Source organism: Candoia aspera, chromosome 4, assembly GCF_035149785.1.
Source record: "Candoia aspera isolate rCanAsp1 chromosome 4, rCanAsp1.hap2, whole genome shotgun sequence".
In the NCBI taxonomy this organism is placed as follows: domain Eukaryota; kingdom Metazoa; phylum Chordata; class Lepidosauria; order Squamata; family Boidae; genus Candoia; species Candoia aspera.
Genome location: NC_086156.1, coordinates 9694710 through 9719620, shown reverse-complemented (window position 1 = coordinate 9719620; position 24911 = coordinate 9694710). Strand labels below are relative to the sequence as shown.

General features: G+C 37.7%; 1 protein-coding gene across 1 annotated transcript in view; it reads left to right on the top strand.

The window, feature by feature from the left end:
- Positions 1-24911, top strand: part of PTPRN2 (protein tyrosine phosphatase receptor type N2) — a 666056-nt gene that overhangs the window by 219908 nt on the left and 421237 nt on the right. Inside the window, exon 11 of the mRNA XM_063301899.1 lies at positions 18016-18095. Within this exon, the coding sequence (XP_063157969.1) occupies positions 18016-18095 (80 nt within the window). The remainder of the gene's footprint in view (positions 1-18015; positions 18096-24911) is intronic.

Genomic DNA, 24911 nt, shown 5'->3' with positions numbered 1-24911 from the left:
CTTTATATTAATAAACAGCATTATGCAAAAGCCTTGATCAACCAAAGCCATGATGAGCAGCAGAAGTCCATATCTGTGGGCAAATTTAGATGGATTATATAATTGAGGAAGAGGAACAACTGCTAAAAAGCATGAATTAACTTATTTATTTATTTTTGAGATTTATAATGCTGCCCAATTCAAACAGTGTGACCCTGGGTGGTGTACAGCATAAAAACAATAAACCAAAACCAACACTCAACATATATATTAAATGTATACAGTATATAAATACAAAATATATAAAATGGCATCTAAGCAACATAACTAATGAAAAAGATATATGTTGTGTGTCTGTGAAACTTAGAGAAAGGAGAAGAATGTAATGGATATGAATAAAGAGAGTCTAATTTTGTGAAATGGAGTAGATGCAGGGAAGTGAAGGTATAGGTTTAATTATGTACAAAAGGCATAGAATGTATGTCAGAAAATATGAATTGGTTGTCGCCGTGATTGTTATGGGTACTTATGAAAGTAGAATCCATTAGTTGGTGATAGTTGTGTGCTATGCTCTAGTCAATGGTGATAATAGAAAAACTAGGTATGAGTTTGGGGGGAAATTATGTAACATAATACATGCAATCAGGATATGCGTGGCATTTTGTTAGGTGACATAAATAGATGGGTGAGACAGAGAGTTTGTAAAAAATGAGTCATTTGGAAAGTCAAGAATGAATATAATGTGATTGCTTAGTGAGTATCTGTTAGAAAAATGCATTTTTGTTTTGAACATGTGGTTTAAGAATATGTTTATTCATACATGGCAACAGAATTAATATTAAACTAAAAGCATGATTGATTTGATTGTCTGTGATAAAAGACTGAAATAATTAATGGAAGATCCAAGAGCGATGGGAGGTTCTGAATATGGGATAGACCAGTTCTTGTTAGTGTCAAGAGTGGCTCTGAGGAGACATGGAAGAAAAGGAAAGAAGTGAAACGGAAGGAAAGTAAATGACTACAATAGAAAAATGAAGGAATCCTATATGAAAAAGTATTAGCAGATAGATTGATTTCCCATGAGAATGAATGGGAAATGGATATAAGAAAAGAGGATGTAAAAGCTGTTTGGAACAGAATGAAGAGAATTACATTGCAGGGTGCCACAGAAATGTGTGGAGTTAAAGGGAAATTTGAAATAGGATGCTAGTGAAATGATGATGTGAGAGACGCTGATGATGAGGAAGAAATTTTTGTAATAAAATGTCTGTTGAAAAAAATGATGAAAGAAATTTATTGTATAAATACATATAGCCCCCCAAAATGAAAGTTGGAGAGGAAGGAAAGATTAAGAATAAAACAGACAAAGACATGCAGAGCAATTTTGATGGAAATTTTAAAAAAAATACTTTAGGAGTATATGAAAAGAACTAAATAAGGAGCCTCCAGTGGAGTGAATGGAATTAAAAATAAAAGTGATGAAATGATTTGGGATAAAACTTGTGAGGGAATGATGGAAGGAGTATTTTATTTACTCCAGTAGTTTTAGAGATTGTGCTGGAATGACAGTGTTACGTAGAAGAATGGAACTGAAATGGATGCTATAAATGTTAGTGCCCAAGAAAATCTTGATGAAAAGGAAGTCATGAATGCTGTGAGAATATTGAAAAATGGTAAGAATGCAGGTGGAGATAGTGGCAATACATTAAAATATAGATCTGGTTTGCTTATGGAGCATCTATGCAGCTTGCTTAATGTCTGTGTGAAGGCTTTGTGAAGGCTGCATCTCAATATGACGCAGAATGCAATTATTATTCCCCTATACAAAAAGAAAGTAGCAAGAATGAAAGCGAAAACCATGGGATTAATTTGTTAAATGTGCTTGGGAAGGTGTTTGGCATAATTCCGATCAAAGAAGGTGATCAGTGAGCAAAATTTGGGGAGGTAAGCATGGCTTTATGCTGAGTAGGGGGTAAGCAGACCAGATTTTGTTCTTCAGCAGGTCATGAAGAATATGTACCACATTAAGTTGAAGTTTGGTTGCAGAATGTGATGTCAGTTGTATGACATAGACATAAAAAATACATGAGGACAAATGGAATGCATAGTGAATTATTAAATTTTGAGCACGGAGTAAGACAAGGATGTGCAGTATCCCCTTGGTTGTTTAATGTATTTATGGTTAGTATAGTACAAACTTGTGGTGAGTTTGGAGGTTTGTTTGTTGGAAACTTGAATGTATGCATATTTTTTGCTTTTGGCTGAAAACCAAAACGATTTGTAGAAAATACTAAAAAGATTGCCTGATGAATTGAGGAGTTTAGATCTGAAAATTAATGTATCAAAAACCAAGGTAGTTGGCTTGCACTGGCTTACAAGAGCTGTTTGTTAAATTTTCTGGAATTTTGCAAGCCAGTTGAGAGCAGAGATGAAGCGTGATGGGTAGTGCTCTGATCAGCTGTTTGGCAGCTAGTGGAAAGGTGCAGTGGTGGCGGTGAAGCTGGCAGAGCCAGTTCTTAAACATTTACCAGCACATCATTGGGTTTACGTGTCTGCAAAACTAAGAAAGCGGAGGATGTAATAGATATTAATGAAGATGATCTGATTTGTGAAATAGAGTTGATTCACAGAAAGGATGTAGGGAAATGGAAGGATTGATTGCAAGTGTGTGTGTGTATTATTTTATTTGCTTTTGTGTATTATTTTGGCTTTGATTATTACTTTGTTCGGTTGTTAACTGTCTTGTGCGAGCCTGTTGGTTGGGAGTGCATGGTATATAAATGAGAAAGTAGCAAATAGGTGAATTTGTGTACATTATTATTAGTGTATTTTATCTCATCTTTTTAATATATAACTCAAGGTGGTGAATATACTTAATACTCCTGCCTCCTATTTTACTCAGAACAACCCTGTGAGGTGGGTTGGGCTGTGAGAGAGTGACTGGCCCAAAGTCACCCAGCCGGCTTTCATGCCTAAGGTGGGACTAGAACTCACAGTCTCCTGGGTTCTAGGCCAGCACCTTAACCACTAGACCAAACTGGCCCTCTTTAACAGAATTCTTACTAAAGATGGGGAAATGGAGAAACATTGAGACATGGAAATGCTGCTAGAAATATAATAGGTTGCATGTAATCCATTGTGAGGAATAAATGTTTGTTAAAAGGAAAGGCTTACAGTAAATAAAAAATGTGCTTCAATCCACCTTGTTTTATGGAACTGAGAATTGGGTGTGTCAGGAGAAACATAAAAGTAAACTGAATGCCATGAGAAAGGGTTGTTTAAGAAATGTCTATAATGAAGCAAAGAGAAATATCGTTAAGGGTGAATTGGTGCTGAACAAATATGAATTGAATACAAAAGTGAGTGCCCAATACAAAAGAAGTATATTGTGGTGGTTTGGTCATACAGAGAGAATAAATGAGCATCAAATTCGAAAACAATATGTGAAGGAAGAGCGAATGGGTTGACAGGAAGGGAAAGATCAAGAAAGTCATGACTGGGTGGAATTAAGGAGATCTTCAGAAGGAGAGAGTGAGAAGTTTAAAGAACAAAAGGCAATGTATGAAATATTGTATGGATGTGGTAGAAGCAAGGATGGATAGAAAGGTATGGAGAGGTATGGTGAATAATATTGGTTTAAACAAGATTTAGTTAGTTTCCTTTTCTTTTTCCGTATCTCCTGCCTTTAATTTTTTTGGCTTACTATTCCTTACTCCTTTTCTACTCTTTGCATAATGTGGCTTACCCTGATAGGAAATAGCGTGGTAGGTATGTGTGATACAGTTAGAAAAAGTGTGCCACTGTTTAGATAGTTGGCATGGCCTGATTATGATTTTCTTAACATTGGTGGCAAAACACAGGGCTATTAGTGGAGGTCCAGTCAATACAAAACAGAGAAGCACTTTTATTCCTGCTGGTGCTATCACAGGCTTCAAGAATATGGTGGCAGAGCAGAAATAGTTTACATATATTCCAAATCTGAGATTAGTTTAAAATAAGACCTATGCAATATACATCAGCATAAATAAAAGAAGTCTGTATACTTTTCCTGAACTGTCCATAGACCTTCTGTGCAATATAGCTTTTTCTGTGTGATCAGGAGTCCTGTCTCCAACAGATGGCTTTCTGGTCTCTGGTTGAACATATCAGTTGAAAGGAATTTAATCATCTCCCTAGTTCCATTGTTGAACACTTCCTAACTGAAGTGTTAGGAAGGTTTCCCTAGTATCCAGTTAGAGTTTGCATCCTGCAGTGTGGGGATAACAACAACAACAATAATAGTGATACCCTTTCAGATGCTTGAAAGATGCTGTCATATTCTCTCCCTACAGACCTCAGTCTTCTCCTCTCATATCTAAACTTAACCTGTTCCTTTAATTTCTCCTTGCAGTATTTAGCTACCAATCCCATGGCTATCCCTAATGACCTGTTTTCAATCCATTCCAATTTGTGTGGCTTCTTTGTTAAAGTGTTCTGTCCAGAACTAAATACAGTATTTGAGGTGAGGGTTGACCAATGCAAAATACAGTGGAGCTTTTACTTACTGTGTTTTGAGTTATAATAAGACAAAGCATGAAAGAAAGGGCATGCAGAAGTTTTTCATCATTTATGAGGTCCAAACTGAAAAACTAAAGTGACTTATTGAAATCTGTTACTGACATTATTTAGTGTACACCTTTCAACTCAGTTTGGAAGAAGATGTGAGGGGAAAAAAAGCTGCCTGTTGCTCTGCGCTGTAGAATGGCTTATGCAAGAAATCCTTATCACCAGAAAGACAAAATGTATTTTAAACCTGTATTTACAAAGTATTCATAAAAGCAAGCTACAATACTAGAACGTAGGAAGAGTCCTTGAATCAAAAAACCTGGCAAGCCCACAGTCTTGTTTCTATTGATGGTTCCCAGTTCTGGCCTATGAGTGGTCAACCATATGCCTATGGAAACCTATCAACAGGGCACAAGAGCAATAGCTTTTGAACACCAACAGCTGGTTTTCAGAGACATGCTACCGCTAGAGGCAGTATATGTACCATCATGAAGCTTTTCTTTCCATATGCTTGAGACTTCTATTTGATAAATGCACTTAGTATTGCTTTGAAAATTGTATATTGCTATGTTACAGTAGTATCTTTAATGGAAATGTAAAGGCTTTGCTGGTGGCTATCACCTTGTTATATAGTATCACCTGAGTAACCTAATCACCACTTCATGAAACTCATTCATGCAGGATCTAAACCCTGCTACAAAATGTGGTGTTTCCATTTCAGCATACAGATAGGTTATGACACAAAACATGTTGATTGTAACAATGGACATCTAAGGACATTATTGGTAGTTTGAATGCAGAATGGTGTGAAACTAGTTTATGTAACTGAGCTTGCAAATGTATAAAACACAAATGTTGCTGTTGTTAGATCTCATCTAATTCTTGTACATTTTAGATAAGCTACTCTTACTTTTTATAATATAACCTTTGAAGTTTTAATCAACAGAGGCTGTTGCAGATTATTTCAGAAAGACAGTTAATTTCACAGCATAAGAAGCATTTACTTCTTCTCATGAGTCAGTGATACCAATAGGGATGCTGATTGTGAAAAGCTCATACTCTCCTTCCTTCACACTCAATATCTAGCTGTGATGGGTTACAAATTAGAAAAATCGAGATAATCTATCATCTTACAGTTTGCTAACTTTGACTGGCAACTTATTAGAATAATTAAAGCTAAAAATGCAATTAAAATTATCTTGTAGTATATCTAATTATACTTTTGTAAATTTAATTTTGCTAATTTTGAACCAAGTTGTAAAAACTAATAGAAATAAGCAATATTTTAGAAAGAATGAAAAACATTTCAGAAGGTCCAAGCATGTATTTTCATTGATTTATTGATTATATGCCATTAATCTGTCCCCAACCTGGTCATTCAGTTATTCCCAATGGCGCACCCATCGTCACTGTAATTAAATCCATCCTCCTTACTACTAGTCATCCTCTTCTTCTTTTTCCTTGTACCAAGCACATATTTAGAGGTAGGAAAGTTGATTGTATGCCCATTGTAATCTTATGTTTGGCTAAACAGATTATATTAAATTATTTCATGATGCAAATGAAATCCCACATAGTTTCTAATATGTAGTCTACAAATTTCACCACCCAAATTGCTGTCACTCCATAAAAAGATTTGCTTTAGCAAGAAAACGAAATGACAGTTCATCAAGCATGAAATGTCTACTTCCCCACTACTTACTATAAATCTTTCATCTTTTTCTAGATAACCCACAATTAGAAATGATAAGTGATATTACACACTACGTGGTGTCAGAAAACAAAGTCCTTAGGAGCCAAATTCACATCTCAAACAGTAATTTCTTATATATGAGGGTGGACTAACAGCTTAACTAGTGTAAGGTCACAGCCTTCCAAAATAAATTCATTTCTAAGAACCCATAAGATAATAAAAAACCTAAATAATGTATTGATGTTGCCAACCAGATCATTTCTAGTTCATGATCCCCTTCTGATATAACCAGTGGTGTATTGTACATCTGCTTAGCATGATATTGGGAAAAGACTTTTTTAATATACTTTTTAACTATCTATCCAATATCAAGTATATAATATTTTTTTAAAAAAATGCAGGCTTTGGCAGCTAATTTAATGTTAACGGTAAATTAGAAACACGAGGCAAATATAAATTTTCTTGGGTGGTTAATTACATCCAAAATTGTTATAAAAATGTATACACGTTTTTTGCAAAAAAAGCCCTAGTAAAATTAGATCCAAAGGATTCCTCATCTGTTACTTTCTTTAATAATTCCCAAACTTCTATGATAAAAAAAGTAATCAAGATGGCAATTCCCTTGTATATACTGTATAATTATATATAATAAATTTTTCATGCACAGTGTTTAAAGTTCTTGAATTGTTCTCCTTTCTAATTCATGTTCCCGAAGAATCAGTTAATATAGTGTATATGTATTATGAAAGAATTATTTTAAAAAATCAAGATGAAGCTAAACTCAAACTTCTATAATTGATTATTTCAGAGCTGAAACACAGAGCTGTGGACTTGTTAGAAAGAACTAATACCATGTCAATATGTACATAATAGATTCCCTTTATTTGGTATTAAGATACCAAAGGTTCAAGTGAAATTGTCATTTGGACTATGTTTCTTAAAAAAAAAAGACATCTCACAGAACTGGCATCCCACTATCTTTCTTATTTCTGACCTGTGCCATGCTTAATTATCGCTGGTCCTATTATGGTCAATGAAATCATTTCCTGGAATCTATTTGATGCAAGTTTATGTTTTTTAAAAAACCTGAAAACTATATTCATTACTATAAAGCTCATGTGAACCATCCTGAAATGAACAAGAACTCAATGGATGAAACTGCCTTCCCCAATATGGTGCCCTCCTAATGTCTTAGTTTTCAGTACCTATAATGCAACCCTTCAAGGTTGTTGAGACCAGGAAACAGATTCCACAAGAAGACTAGAATTAGGTTTCCTTGAGATAGGCTGCATTAATGGAAGTCTGATCATGTTTTTCCTCCCCTCCCTCTTATACTCCACTGAGTTAGGGTGGAGCCTGCTGGAGTGTCTTCCTAATACTACCTTCTTTCCCAGGGCTTAAGCAGTGCTTCGGCCCTTGTTGTGTCTTTAATAGCTTCTGCATATTTCCTTCAAGACTATCTCCTTGGCTCTCTCTTTAGAGCAGGTGGCTATATTGCCTTTGGACTCCAGGAAGCAGCATATATTTGAAGAGTGTTTGGTTGAGGAAGGCTAGTTCAGCTCATTGTTGAATAATTGCAAAGGAGAATAGGGCTCCTGAACATCATCGTCATGTAGGATAGAGAATTTTAGCAATGAAGTTGGATGAGGAAAACTGTACCCACTGAAAAATTCCTTCTGTATAACCATTCGCAACACAAGACGTTGTCCTCATTTCATATCTAATCATGACATTTGGAGATATCAGAATTTTAGGCCAGTGTTATTTCCTTCTGCCCTTCACTCTCAGCTTCATTGCTGATAGGGAGTTAGCTATGTCTTCAGTTGTTGTTTATTCATTTAGTCGCTTCCGACTCTTCATGACTTCATGGACCAGCCCCCGCCAGAGCTTCCTGTCGGTCGTCAACACCCCCAGCTCCCCCAGGGACAAGTCCGTCACCTCTAGAATATCATCCATCCACCTTGCCCTTGGTCGGCCCCTCTTCCTTTTGCCCTCCACTCTCCCTAGCATCAGCATCTTCTCCAGGGTGTCCTGTCTTCTCATTCTGTGGCCAAAGTATTTCAGTTTTGCCTTTAATATCATTCCCTCAAGTGAGCAGTCTGGCTTTATTTCCTGGAGGATGGACTGGTTTGATCTTCTTGCAGTCCAAGGCACTCTCAGAATTTTCCTCCAACACCTCAGTTCAAAAGCATCTATCTTCCTTCTCTCAGCCTTCCTTACGGTCCAGCTCTCGCAGCCATATGTTACTACTGGGAACATCATTGCTTTAACTATGCGGACCTTTGTTGTCAGTGTGATGTCTCTGCTCTTAACTATTTTATCGAGATTGGTCATTGCTCTTCTCCCAAGGATTAAGCGTCTTCTGATTTCCTGACTGCAGTCAGCATCTGCAGTAATCTTTGCACCTAGAAATACAAAGTCTTTCACTGCTTCTACATTTTCTCCCTCTATTTGCCAGTTATCAATCAAACTGGTTGCCATAATCTTGGTTTTTTTGAGGTTTAGCTGCAAGCCAGCTTTTGCACTTTCTTCTTCCACCTTCATCATAAGGCTCCTGAGTTCCTCTTCGCTTTCAGCCATCAAAGTGGTATCATCTGCATATCTGAGATTGTTAATGTTTCTTCCAGCGATTTTAAGTCCAGCCTTGGATTCCTCAAGCCCAGCATGTCGCATGATGTGTTCTGCAAGTTGAATAGGTAGGGTGAGAGTATACAGCCCTGCCGTACTCCTTTCCCAATCTTAAACCAGTCCGTTGTTCCGTGGTCTGTTCTTACTGTTGCTACTTGGTCGTTATACAGATTCTTCAGGAGGCAAACAAGATGACTTGGTATCCCCATACCACTAAGAACTTGCCACAATTTGTTATGGTCCACACAGTCAAAGGCTTTAGAATAGTCAATAAAACAGAAATAAATTTTTTACTGAAACTCCCTGGCTTTTTCCATTATCCATCGGATATTGGCAATTTGGTCCCTAGTTCCTCTGCCTTTTCTAAACCCAGCTTGTACATCTGGCAATTCTCGCTCCATGAACTGCTGAAGTCTACCTTGCAGGTTCTTGAGCATTGCCTTACTGGCATGTGAAATGAGTGCCACTGTTCGATAGTTTGAACATTCTTTAGTGTTTCCCTTTTTTGGTATGGGGATATAAGTTGATTTTTTCCAGTCTGATGGCCATTCTTGTGTTTTCCAAATTTGCTGGCATATAGCATGCATTACCTTGACAGCATCATCTTGCAAGATTTTGAACCGTTCAGCTGGGATGCCGTCGTCTCCTGCTGCCTTGTTATTAGCAATGCTTCTTAAGGCCCATTCAACCTCACTCTTCAGGATGTCTGGCTCTAGCTCCCTGACCACACCGTCAAAGCTCTCCCCGATATTGTTATCCTTCCTATACAGGTCTTCTGTATATTCTTGCCACCTTTTCTTGATCTCTTCTTCTTCTGTTAGGTCCTTGCCATCTTTGTTTTTGATCATACCCATTTTTGCCTGGAATTTACCTCTGATGTTTCTAATTTTCTGGAAGAGATCTCTTTCTCTTGTCCTTCCTATTCTATTGTCTTCTTCCACTTCCGCGCATTGCTTGTTTAAAAATAATTCCTTATCTCTTCTGGCTAACCTCTGGAATTTTGCATTTAATTGGGCATATCTCCCCCTATCACTGTTGCCTTTTGCTTTCCTTCTTTCTTGGGCTACTTCTAGTATCTCAGCAGACAGCCATTTTGCCTTCTTGGTTTTCTCTTTCTTTGGGATGTATTTTGTTGCCGCTTCCTGAATAATGTTGCGAACTTCTGTCCAGAGTTCTTCCGGGACCCTATCTACTAAGTCCAGTCCCTTAAATCTATTCTTCACCTCCACTGCATATTCCTTAGAAATATTAGTGAGCTCATATCTAGCTGATCCGTGGGTCTTCCCTAATCTCTTGAGTCTGATCCTAAATTGTGCAAGAAGAAGTTCGTGATCTGAACTACAGTCAGCTCCAGGTCTTGTTTTTACCGACTGTACAGATGTCCGCCACCTTTGGCTGCAAAGGATGTAGTCAATCTGATTTCGGTGTTGTCCATCTGGTGAAGTCCATGTATAAAGCTGTCTCTTAGGCTGTTGGAAGAGAGTGTTTGTTATGCAGAGTGAGTTATCTTGGCAAAATTCTATCAGCCTATGTCCTGCTTCATTTTGTTCTCCCAGGCCATGCTTACCTGTAATTCCAGGTGTCATTTGACTGCCCACCTTAGCATTCCAGTCTCCCGTGATGAAAATAACGTCTCTTTTAGGCGTGTTGTCCAGTAGGTGCTGCAGATCCTCATAGAACTGCTCTACTTCAGCTTCTTCAGCGTCTGTGGTTGGGGCGTATATTTGGATCACTGTGATGTTAGATGGCTTGCCCTGAATTCAAATGGAGATCATTCTATCGTTTTTTTGGATTGTATCCAAGCACTGCTTTAGCCACTTTACTATTAATTATGAAGGCTACTCCATTTCTTCTGTGGTCCTCTTGTCCACAGTAGTAGATCTGGTGGTCATTTGATGTGAAGTGGCCCATTCCAGTCCACTTCAGTTCACTGACGCCCAAAATGTCTATCTTTAATCTTGACATCTCACCAATAACCACATCCAATTTGCCCTGGCTCATAGATCTTACATTCCAGGTTCCAGTGGTGTGTTGATCCTTAGAACATTGGATTCGCCGTTCACCACCAGCACCGTCATCCGCTAGCCGTCCTTTCAGCTTTGAGCTAGCTGCGTCATCATGTCTGGGGCTAGTTGAACTCATCCTCTGTTCCTCCCCAATAGCATTTTGACCATCTTCCGACCTGGGGGTCTCATCTTCCGATGGTATACCGACATATCTCTGGTTGTACTGATCCATTTAGTTTTCACGGCAAGAATACTGGGGTGGGTTGCCATTACCTTCCCCAGGGATCGCATTTAGTCTGACCTCTCTGTCATGACCTTCCCGTCTTGGGTGGCCCTTCACGGTTTAGCTCATGGCATCATTGAGGTGCTCAAGCTCCAGCACCACATCTTCAGTACGTACTTCTTAAATTCTTTTCCACTAGAGGGTATAGCAGACTGTCACTTCATTTCACTACAGTCTTCCTTTATATTTTATTAATGAGGATCTACATGAGGAAGAAGTGTGATCATCTGAGACTCAATCCATGATCTATAAGTATTTAAGTGGTCTCATTGATAAAACTAATTGTAGCCCTATGACTTAAGTGATGCAAACAATTTTCTATTGATTGTGCAGCCATGCTTCCCACCCAAGTTATCTTGCTCTTCAGTTTGCTCATCGATGAGCAAACTCATATTCTTCCATTTCATGTTAGAATTAGGGGAAGACTAATGCTAACACTGGTGCACCACTTAAAGGGAAATGGGGAAGGAAGGAGGTCAAATTAACTCAGTATGAATGACCTTTCTAACAAATCAGTTAACTATATACCAGCAATTAATAACACGACCAGTATGGCTATATCTTCTAAAGCTTTCTTCTGTTCAAAATTAAGCTATGGCTGATAGGAAGGTAACATGATATGTTTTGGGGTATATTTTATTATAGCAAGGTTTGTAATAATGTTACTGTACTGTGAATGCTTTGGGGAAATAGCCTTGAAGCAGCACTTAGACACTGGAAATAGGTACACTGTAATCCCAGGACAACATGCAGTTTGAACCACTGGGAATACTTCCAATCTTAATTGTCAAAAAATTACCGTCATGAAAATACTCCCACCAAGTCATAGCATAAACTATAGTTTAAAATGAAAGAAAAAGGTCCTAAACTCAACCAAGTCCAAGAGGGAAAAGATAGAAAATCCTGTCCCACCCAAGTTTGTTACATGTCTCACCACTTGCTATTGTTGCTCCTTTGCCTTTGCCCTCCCCCACAAAGGTTGGGTGTAGCACCAGCCACCAACACACTGCCCTCCCTTTCTCTAAATAACGAAATTATAATTAAGGATTTGTTTGTTCCTGGCAAATAATCAGGGGTGTCCACAGGATGTGGTCAAAACAATCAAGATGGCAGTCATGACACTATGATTGAAGCTCCAATGTAACCCATATAAAAAAACAGATGGAGTTTCAATTGTATTGTTAGGGCTGCCATCTTGACTTTTTTTTACCATACCCTATGGATACCCTTGCGACTAATATATGCATTTGATGATAGAGATAAGCACTGTGTTTTGAATAGGAAGGATGTGGGTTCTTGTCATCTCTGCTCTCTGCAATCTCCTTTACAGGGTATTTATCTCACTAAATAAGATAATTTACTGTGTTTAAATTGTTATGTATCCATGAATTTTTAAAAAAATAGTTTTTGACAACTTCTTTCTATAGGATTGATATTGCTATGTAATTCTAAGAATGACTAAGACTTTACTTTTCTCTGCTTCATGGAGCTATGATTCATTTGCTGACTAGGGTTTGTTGTTCTATATTTATGACCTATTTTTTTCATCTACACAGTTTGTTGATTTGTAATGTTACTTGTCTCAAAGGAGGCAATGGCCTTTATTAACCAGGCTGATCCTGGATAATGTGTGAGAATAGTTTGTTTGCAATGAAACGCATCTCAGGTTATAAAACTGAAGATACCCTTCAGTGGAATTTTATGTTTAAGTGGGGTGTCAAAACAATTGTGGTTAATATTAGCCAGGGGTGTAGTAATACTGGAAATGTTGCCAAAGTAACAGAGCAGTATCTTGTACCACAGTGCTCTCTCTCTCTCTTTTTTTTTAGCAAATTTAAGAATTATGAGATACTGTTTCAACATTTTAATTAATATTAAAATTACCCCAAGATTTATGTTGCCCTAATTTTCATTGTGTACAACATAGTCAGCCATTTTCACTTCACTGTATCCTTATACTGGGTGGAGCTGTCTGGCAGTACCTTTCCTTTTGACTGAACTCGGAGCTTGGTTGTGTGCAACCTAAATTACCATTTTGGTCTAGTTCTGTGGCTAAATGGCAGTAAATAGAACAACTATTTCTTTTTAGCATCCACAGTGCCATCCATAGTATGCAAGCTATGCAGTGTACCAATGTACCAAAGTGATAAGGTTTCTCCTAAAGAACAGGCTATTGATATTAGGTGTTGCCATGTGTCAGAATGTGGCCCACAGCTAATAGATAGAAGAAGCTAATGGGACTGGTTATAGATATCTTAGCAGTATGGTCTCCCTAGAAAAGGATTGTGCTTTATATATTATGAGAATATCAGCAATAGCCAAAACCCCCCAAACGAATAGGTCATAGAACAAATCAGTTGAGACTTTTTACTCGAGGCACAAATGACCACGCTCAGTTATCATATTTTGGATACATTATGTGAGAAGTCTACTGTATAATGCTGGGAAAAAAGGATGGAGAGAAGATGGTCAGCAGCAAGGTGGATGAATTTAATCACAGTGGTGCTGGATGCATCATGGGGAGATCTAAAAGATCAGGTTGGGGACATATCATCCTGGATAAGGTCTACCTATGTGATCACCAAGAGTTGATACTGACTTCATGGCATATAATCATTATCAATATTTTTCATTTTATATAAATTAATATATAACAGGAGCTATAAAAACACAGATTTCCATAAAAATCTCCCCATTCCATATAGCAACTGTAGCATTTCTTCTTTTTTTCTCAGAGTTCTGAGTGCCCCTTTATCCAAACACCACATTGTCTTTGTCGTTCTCTCTCTCTCTCTCTTCTTCCTCTTTAATAAACTATAAATATGGATGTTATATCCAAGACAGAATTCACAAAAGGAATCCAGAGTGATATATAAAAAACTTCAGCAGAACAAATTTGATAAAAGCAGTCGACAATGAAGAAAGCTTCCATAAAACAATCCATACAACAGTTTAAAACAGAGTTCATTTAGATGTGATAGAAAAGACTGGCTTGGCCTAGAGCTGTTCTTAGTGAGCATATGACTTGGTGGACAACTAATGTCTTTAACTATGTTTAAAACAAGACAGAATGGAGAGGGGGTAACCATACTTGCATAAAGAAAGGGCATTTCTCCATTGCTTCATTGAAGTGCTCTCCATTCATGCTTGAGTTGGCAGAAATCTTAATTGGTGTGAAATAGGCCATCTCCACTGCTGGGCTCCATCCATCCTTTTTGCCTCTGTTTCAAGTCACTGCTCTCACCCAATTTCCCTCAGTGACAAAACCTAACAGATTTTGTACACCTTGAGGCTGCCATTCAACAGTGTTGAAATAAGGAAGGAGGGGGGGACTACTTTAACCACAGCACAGCCAAGGACAACTGAAGCCTGCCTTTTGGACAGGGGACAAGTTGAAGGCAATATTGTGTGACGTGGCAGTTATGTCATTGCCAGGACGTATTTGTGTTGCAAATAGGTACAAATGGAGAAAGGCTTTGTGCTTCATAATTGGGACTCTGTAGCACTCTTGTCTGCTGCACTGTAAGCCAGATCCCCTGGTAGAACTATGAGGATGACTGGGTGATATTGTGGGAGGTAGTCTTTTAAATATTTGGGTCCTGAATAGTGGTGTGCTGATAAATGTATACTAACTGGCTCAGCTGGCTCCATTGCTACCACTGTGTTGCACTGCTAGCTGCCAAACAGCTGATCATCATGCTAGGTGTCACAGCTCTGCTCTCAACTGGTTCACAAAATTACAGAAAATGGAATTTTTCTCTCAAGCCAATATGACCTGGCTCCAGGACACCACTGGTTCTGGGCCACTTAGGGCTTCATAAACTCACATCAGTCTCTTGAATTGGCCCTAGTAGCTCACAAGCAGCCAGTGTAGTTCTTTAAGAATTGCTGTTAAATGGTTCTTTTTGCCCCATACGTAGCAAACTGACAACTGTGTTCTGAATCATTTGCAGCTTCTAAACAAGTTTATAGGTAGTTCTATGTAAAGAATCTTGTAGTAATCCAACTGGGAGGTTTTTAAAATATGGATTACCAGGTGAGTCACAGCTGAAGCATAAACTGAAACCGGACAGGACCATTCCTTGTCCCTGAGGCCCTCTGTGCTTTAGATGAAATCAGGAAGATTTCCAAGCCATTCATCTGTCCCTTCAGGTGGAATGCTACATTATATGTAACAAGTCACTTCCTAATTACTAACCTGAGAATCATCTATAAACGGCAACACTGACTTACCTGAACTCAGCTTCAGTTTGTCAGCCCTCATGTAGTCCAGTGATTAAAGCCTACATATAGGGACGGAGTATGATAATCTGGTAGATAAATCTCTCCTTATGGTGAAAGGACACTTGATTGAATGGCTCAAGTAATAAATAATAAATAATAAACCACAGCCTGCAGGCAGATGCCAAGCATTTGCACAGCTTCGCCTGCTTCAAGTATAAAACTGAATAGAGCTGAGTATCATCTGTATTCTGAAGACATTACCCTCCACGTTTCTGAATGACCATCTGTAGTATCTCCATGTAGATGTTGAACAGCAATGTAAATACTGTGGGGTTAAAATAATCTTCCTCTGCCACTCTCTGTGCTAATAAGTTACAGAGTTTAAGTCAAGCATAGAGTGGACATAATGTTACTTTTTTTAAAATGCAGTTATTTCCCCCCCCCTCTGAGCTCTCCATTAAAAGCCTTCAATGAAATGCAGATTGGAGGCTTTTGACTATTTGCTAGAGCAAGGGTGGAAGGGGTAAGGTTGAAAAAGGAAGAACAGTTTGGTTGAGGAAATGTTTTCTGTGTCCGTCTTTGAAAAAAGTAAGGCATTAAAAAAATAAAAAATGTAGAAGGTTTCTTCAACTATACTTTTTTTTTTATCCGTTCAATTGTGTCCGATTCTCAGAGACTGCCTGGACAAGCCCCTGCAGTTTTCTTGGCAAGATTTTCAGAAGTGGTTTGCCATTGCCTCCTTCCTAGGGCTGAGAGATAGTGACTGGCCCAAGGTCACGCAGCTGGCTTCATGCCTAATGCAGGACTAGAACTCACCACTACTACACCAAACTGGCTCTCTCAGCTATACTACTACAGTAGGTATTAAAGGAAAAGAAAATGTTTAGGGATTAATTGGAAGGAGAGAAATTGGGAAGGAAAGGAAATTGTGTGTATGCCCATGAAAGTTTGTAGAGCTTAGAGGCTGGCTTGATGTTATTCTTAATATTTGAGGTATTTGCTACATATATAGCGTATTTTGAGGTACTTGAGTCTGGTGGCTCTTATTTTCCGTTGCAGGAAATGATTACAAGTAATTTACTCACTGTGGCTTGGTAACCAGAGTATTGAGCCAAATTATCAGAAATATTTTTAGCTGTAGCTAAAATATGTAAATGAGGCCTAGACTTCTGGTTCTGAGTTATTGTACCTTTTCTGATATGATTTAAATACTGAGCGTCTGTAGAAGAATCAGAAGTTATTTACCATAAAATCTGGTGGCCTGGAAATAAGCAATTCTGACTCAATTAAGGATTTGCAATTCATGGATGGCATTTGTTTTAGCTATATTTAATTCTTGCAGCTATGATATAATAAGTACATGATATTCATAGCATTATCAATATTTTCTCTAAGAACAAACTTTAGTTCTATGCCTTTCAGTTTGGAAGTGAAATGTGCCATGACATTTCATCACATGACTATGTGGTATAGTGGTTAAAGTTTTAGTCTAGGACTGGAGAAGCTAAGGTTCAGGTCCAGCCTCAGCTATGGAAGTTCACTGGGAGACACATTGATTTAAATGGGAGCAAGTTGGTAGCTAATGAAGCCTTAGAGGGAACAAAGCCTGTCTTCATTATTTATAATCCCCTCCCCTCAATTACTTCTTCAGACTGATTGAAACTTTTAAAAGCCTATTCCTCTTAGGAGTTGGAGATACTAGCTCTTTATATCATGTCTTCATTTGTAAATAAAGAATAGCACATCCCTTAGCCATATTGTTTTTCTGGTGTAGTCCATTCTTTCTTGTCAGAGGCGTATGAGAACTTCAGTAAAAGTACTCTGCATAACAATGAGTTGGCTGTGGGTGGATTCTGTTAGCAAGTATAGAGGACTTGAATGGGAAAGCTTGACCAAACTTTTGATTTTCTCCTTGACACTGAGGTCAGTTCTATCCATTACTGCTTCTTTTCTTTTTCTTGCAAACATTAGTGGGAGACATCCACTTATGTGGATATACAGTAAGTGAATACATTCTAATGAAGAACATCACTAAAAAAGAGTAAAATTGGTCCCTGTCTCAGGCAGTGGCAATCCCAAACTAAATGGTGAAGGATGAATTTTGACTCCTTCTCAACAGTTACAATGGAAACAGTTACATGACATGACATTACATGACATAACATCCTCATGACATCATTGAATAAATGATGCAAAGAACATACTAGCATTATTTGGCATATAGGCATAAGTATAAAATTCATCTCTTTTGTGCAATAATGCCTTGAAACACACAACTTCATTTTGATGTTATTGTAGCTTCTTTCAATGGCTATTATCACTTTCAGCAGATGGGAGCATGTCTGGCCTTGCTGGACCCTGCAGCTAAGCAGAGTCAGACCTGGCTAATACTTAGAAGGGAGTCCATCAGAGAATGCCTGGGCTGATTTTTGTTTTGTAATGAATGAAAACTGAACCAAAATGGCCCTGTATTCTGCTAATTTTTTCATTTGTAATGAAGCTATGCATCCTAATTTTAGTGAGAGAGTTAAAAATGATTTACACATATTTGCTCTTGAACCTAAGAAAGGAAACTAAAAGGGAGTGGTTATCCTTGAATAGATATGTGTTTTGTCTTTCTTGGTTACCAATTTCTTGCTTCAACTTCCTTTTTGTAGCATGCTGGGGCCAGCTGTGACCTTCAAAGTGCACCCAAATGCCCTCGGTATCACCACTGCTGATGTTGTCAGAGCAGCAGGTAAGAATTCTTATTTTTGAACGCAACCATTCTCCACCTACCATTTAAATTAGAAAGACAGTCACAACAACAGGAAGACTCCTTCTCACCAGAAGATTGATGTTTAATGAAATAGGCTTTTGAAGGGGTAGTGGTAGTCGAAATGGAAAACCTCAGTGTAACCTTCTCTGCAGTGGCGCCCGCCCTTTGGAACATCTTGCCCCCGGAGGTGAGATTAGCCCCATCGCTCCTAGCCTTCTGGAAGGAATCGAAGACCTGGCTCTGCCATCGGGCTTGGGGCAGGGAGGAGAATAGTCATACTTGGGGTTGGCTAGTGCCTTGAAATGCCCCTCCTGCGCAAGGACTGAATGAGCCATCGGGATTTTATTACACTTGGTAGTTTTTAAAATTGTTTTTAGTCTATATTTTATATTGGAATTTTATTGTATAGTTATTGTTTTATGCTGTAAACCGCCCAGAGTCCCTCCATTCGGAGGAGATGGGTGGTGACAAATCTGTTAAACAAACAAACAAACAAACAAACATCTCTCATGCAATTAAAAATGCCTGACACTTCCTTGTTTGTGAAGGAACTGGATCAAATGGAGAGTGAGCCCTGGATTTGGTAGTGAAAGAGAACCCATAATATTATATATGAAAAAAAATCTACTCTTTAATGAATATTTTGATCTTGGTGACCTCCAACTTGTATAGTTGCATAGCACAAAAGAAGAATGATTATTTTTGTTTCTGGAGTTTAGAGGCCATAAAACCATGTTTTTGCTGTCAAGTTAATTTAACAATTCCCATGACCTACATATGGTAAGTACTGAAGAGCGACAACTAAACCTCCTCTTGAAAAGAGGCCCAGCAAAGCACTTCAGATATGATTATAGACATTCTGGAGTCTCGCCTTGATTGTAAATTGTTTTTGTATCAAAAATTGGAATTCTGCTTGACTATATTGAGGTGGCCTGTGATTTTTATTGGCTTTTGCTGGCATAAATTAACTAGGAGTTCACTGCTGTCTCCTCTCTGTGTTTTAGCTTCTAAGGATTAGCATACATATATTACATTAAATGATCAAGAGCTGATCTGGATGCTGCTTTCTTGTTTGTGTTGCTAAAGTCCACTGCAATGGACTTCCACAAAAGGGCAGTCATTGTTTTTAACCTCTCTCTTGATATTTTCATAGTTCCGGAATCATACAGCTCTTGTGGCTGCCCCATTTGCCTCCATAACAGCCTTTTGGCCTAAGAATGAAATTGTCTAAAGTAATCACAGTGATTTTAATCTGGAAGAACAATCTAATGTTATAGCTTATAGAGACTTTATTGGTACTGGGTTTTGCCATTGCCAATTTTTTTTGCTAGTGCTGCAGTTCTTTTAAAACTCATTTGTGGGGGAGACCATGTATGATGGGCCTGTAGTTTCAAAGTTGTAAGAAATAGAAGGAAGTATCTCAAGGTACCTTGAGCATTAGCATCAAGGTGACAAAGGATAGCTCATCATAAGTATCTTTTAGACTATGTGAACATTTGTCTTTCTAGACACCACCTTTTATGTGTAAGGATGAAACTTTGCACGTAGCCAATATACAAGCAACTTGCAAGGCAAACAGACGTATGGGATGTATAATCCAGAAACGATTGCAAAACAGCAGGTTATCTTTGCAGTGGTAAACTGACTGTTACTAGCTACTTGGTACAGAAAGATAAAAGCAAGACATTTTAAAGGCCTGCCAGTTCATTCTTTAGGGCTAATGGGCTGTATTTCAGTTAAACAGGTGTGTCTGCAGGGCATGGTTAAAAAAAAATCAAGACAGTGGCTGCGACTGCAGTTGAGGATCTGCCCATTTTTCATGACCATCACATAAAAAACGTGGAACATCAGTTGCACTACCACAGCCACCATCGTTATTTTTATTTTTATCCTCCTATTTATTTATATTTACATGTCAACTCAAGGTGATGAATATACTTAATACTCCTGCCTCCCGTTTTCCTCAGAACAACCACCCAGTGAGGTGGGTTGGGCTGCGAGAGAGGGACTGGCCCAAAGTCACCCAGCCAGCTTTCAGGCCTAAGGCGGGACTAGAACTCAGCCTCCTGGTTTCTAGCCCAGCCCCTTAGCCACTACACCAAACTGGCTCTCTTGACTATTTTGGCCATACCCTACGGACATCCCTAGGCTAGTATGTAAAATATGTGCAAATCTACTGAAAAGCAGCTGAAATATAAATAGTGCAAAGCAATGATTGTTTTTTTTTATGTTAGAGTTTCTTTTTCATAAAATTCTAGGAAGTTTATATAGGTTCTTGGATGGATATTGTCATGAGTATGGATGGTGAGCAGGAGGGGGCCCCTATCCAGGGGGGAAAATGCATGCGTAGTTTAGAGGCTTTGAACTCTCCTTCAAAGAAACTCAGAGCAGACCCACCTTGAGTTTTGGGGTTTATCTGTCTGGGTTTCCCACGCTCCTTCAGTTTGGTAGGATTTTTGTCTACTAGAGCAGTTAATAAACACTACAGACTAATTCCTTGTCTCAGCGTGGGGTTTTAGCTTAAGTTAGGACAGATATTGCTTAAGAAAAGGATAATGTTTTTGCTCTTCAATACGTTGCAAGTTGAAAAACCTAGCAGGTTTTTATACTTCATTGATAGTAGATAGCTGTATATGAATCTTGATAATTTAATAGATCCTTCAAGGCTATTTTTTGTAAATGTAGGATAGCTATCACTTCTCTATGGAGTTGATTAGGCAGTAGCACTGATAGAGGAGGAAAGGATAAGAAAACATTTTTAATCTTGCCAACAGAAGAAATGTCTAATTTCTACAAATATGGAAATCATCTTCGTTATGACATGTGCAAAATTTGCTGTAAAAATCGTGAATGACAACAGGAGAAAAATACACTAAACTCTGTCTTTTTTTCAGATATTCCCTGACTCCAAATTCATTTGTTGTTAATTATAAATTGTGTATGGATATTGATCACTTACTGATATTAATCACTTGTCTTGATTAGCCGGGAAAATATTTTCTGGCTTAAAAATGGCCCTAATAGCCTGGTGGACCTTGGAAATCTTCTCAGGTTTTCCTATCTCTTCTCAAAATTGATTACCAATAATATTTGAAGCACTTCTACTTAAAAAACAAAAATATGCATTCATATAAAGGTTGTGTTTTTTTTTTCCTTTGTTCGTCTTTAGGGCTAGCAGAAATGTAACTTAGCTACTGTCAATAAGGCAAAGTTTCTCTCTGTGGGACAGTCCTACAGATACTGCAAATATATTATAAGTGTAATTATAATTTACGTAATTGCTCTGCATATAGCAGTTACTTTTGGGAATCTTATCCTTAAATTACCTAACTGTCTACAAATTATATTAAATTGAAACACACGCCACCTTGGGGTGCACCTTCCAACGAGTTTTCAAGGAAACAGTAATCTTATTAAAATTGCTATAGTCAATAATGAAAGTGGCAATACATGAAGACAGTTACAAAAAAATCATAATCTTATGTTTTATTTACATTTTCTGTTGTTTTTCTACCATTATTAATTAAATGTTAATCGTATATGCCCCTTAAATATATTAAATACTGTGCTTTAGCATTATGATAGCATATGTGTCTTCTGTAATGCAAATTTATCTATTTATTTACTGAATTTATATAGCTGCCCGTATCACTTGCATGTGACTCTGGGCAGCATACACAGTTAAAACAAAAATTAGACAATCAACATAATTCAACCATTAAAACCAATTAAAAAATATTTCTAAGTGTCCGTTTCACATAATATGGCCTTTTAAAGCTTAATTGTTGAGTAAATGTTGGTAACCTAGCAGTGATAAATTCAGATTAGGAATGTATTGCTATGACTTTATCTAGTCCATATTGTTACAGCTTGTGTTCAAGTATTATTGCAGTCATTTCTATACAGTAGGTTCCCTAACATATACATTTTTTCATGTTAGTGAATCACAGAATTTTGCATGATGGATTTATTTTAGATTTCTAATTAAGGGCAGCCATTACAATTTGGGTGGTTTTTTCCATAGGAAAAAAAAACATAAGGTATGACAAGCCTTGCATGCTTCAGAAAGGATTCAGAAGTGCCTTGAGACTCACAAACGTGCAGCACTTTTCTGCTATTTATTAAAGTAGTCCACCATTTTTCCAGCTCCTCTTAATGCTTGGGAAATAGGTGCTGCAGCTTTAAGAAGTCACATGAACATTAATGAATTTATTTCCTTAAAGCAGCAGGGTCTGTTTTTCAGGCTCACAGGGAGATTGCTTCAATGCATAGCACTAAGATTCTTTGCTCACACAAAATCTGAAGCCCTTCTGAATAATTTTGGAAGCATGCACAGCCTGAAAATAAAGTTTTTCGGATATATTTGTACATTTATGAATTACAAATTCAGTTTTGAATATTATTCACCACATTGGCAGTGATAATCCTAAGGAAAGAGTAAAAAAGGTATAAAGTAAAATTATACACAGAGTTTGAACAACTCTGTGTATAATTATCAAGTGATTATTTTTTAAAACATCTTTTTTAAAAAAATTAAAAACAAATTAATTCAGCTGAAGTTGAGATCTATTTTCAGACTGATTGAATTCCATTTTTTTAAAACAATAAGTAGTTAATATACTGTACATGAGCTTTGGAAGAGTGAAATTCAGCAGGTTTTATTTTACTTTATTTTCTGTTTAGTCAAACTGCAGCTGCTTATACCTACTAGGTATTTGGAAGTATACATCTTTGAAGAAGATGGGGATGGAAATAAACACACTGTAAAGCTATAAATGATTGAAAATCACTTTAAAGCATGCATAGACAACATCTGCTAATTCTTTATGTGATGGTGCCTAATTTGGCCTCATTTCATAAGTGGCAGCACAGTACCATTTCTCCATGTTTAGCTTCTCTATCATTAGTTAAAGGACATACTGTAGGCAAGCTGTTACTAAAACTGTTGGCACAAGAGGGACGAAGCCAAGTGAGGAATGGGAACCCCACTCCTCATTAAAATAGTGAGAGAGAACATGGTGCCTAGGAACTGTTCTTGGAAAATAGAGCAGTGTCAATATTTGAATTTGGTCAGCACCGTCATCAAGAATATGGGTACATGTACTGTAAGCAATTCAGAACATTGTTTGCTCTCTTCTTATGTACTTCATTATGAATTTACAATTCTGCATTTCTATGTCTATCTCTAAGGTGGCTTATAGTATAATGTACAGCCCATGTATTGTAAACGATTCTGGACAAGTTCTTTAAGCTACGAATTGACACACTACCCCCGAAAGATTATGCTCACTTTGGAAGTGTTCGGTATATTTACCCAAGGTGATGTACATCGTAGCATGAAGCCATTCGTATGGATAAATCAAAGTCATCCCTATATCAGCTTGTGGCTGTTTAGCATAAAGACACTATAGTTACAACCGCTGAAAGTATGCCATTTTTAAAACAATCCTTCTGCGGAAAGAAGCACTGGAAACTCTTTTCAAAGCAGAGGTGCCAGGATGCCAAGCCTACATGACCACTTTAGACTTTTGCAAAACACAGCAGTGAGGGGTTCTGGAAAGTTGCCCTGCCTAAACCCATCCCCATTTAAACCAAGTCCATCTTGTTCTTATAAAAATAACTTCATATCTTCAGCCAAACTGCAGTTAACGCAGTAGCAAATCGGCTTTTAATAAAACTGAACAAACGGGAAAACCTGCAAAATAAACATTCATGATTTGTGGTTAGCAGGATACAAATGTGTTTGATGTAATTACATACACTGCTCCAAGCTCATTTTCTCTCCTAATTCAACAGCAGAGATATGCGGTGACAGCAGTCACAGAAATGGAATAGTCAGACGTTTAAATCTTTCTTCTTTAGTAAGGGCAGGTTTGACTGGCAAGAGATCATGTAGCTATGATGTTTAAAACTCTTAACAGACTGACAAGCATTTTTGTATACTAGATCCAAGAGAGAGTAACTCTTGCCAAAGCTTTCTACTTGTTTTAGATCAGTTACAAGTAAAGTAGGCAAAAGCTCACCCATTACTCCTTCCCAACATCTGAGAAATTACTTTTGACAAGTGTTTGCTAGCGAGAAGGTCATAACTGTCAGCATATAAGATTTATGCTAATCTGCTCAGATGGAGAAGACTCTGGTGGTAAAGTTTTCATTATTTGCATTGACTAAAAATGGAGTCACACATATGGACATCATTGTCATGAATTATATGGCTGTTTCATTTGGAGATATGATAGAGAAGGATATTAGCTGCACGTTCTGTAATTAGTGAATTATTGGTAAATTAAATAATATGTTTGGTCATTCTGAATTCATTTTTTGGGGTAAGTTAAATAATTTGTATTTAGAGCAGTACACAGAAAACATTTCTAAAGAGAACCACAAAAATAAAAACCCTGAATATAAATGAAGTATGATTACTTACACGCACATTTTGTTGAATTAATTATCAGCTCTTATTCTTACACTTCCATTCACCACCTACAAGAAAAACGGTAACACGAATTTGTGTCTCTGCCATGTATAGACGGCTTTCTTACAACCTATTTTTTTGCATCCAACTTGCATCCAACATTCCTAGGAAAGGAATGAATCCTAGCAAGGTCTGTATCCATAGTGGCCATGGATATTCTTCTGTTAATATGTACAGGTGGGGCTTCTTTATAATTGTATGGTTTCAAAGTGTTTGATAGGTAGAAATATGGGCATACATGGAATTTGCATGATTCTTTTTCTTAGGGCTGTACATATCTTTACAGGAGTGCCAAGCTGTTGAGACTTCAGTCAGAGCAT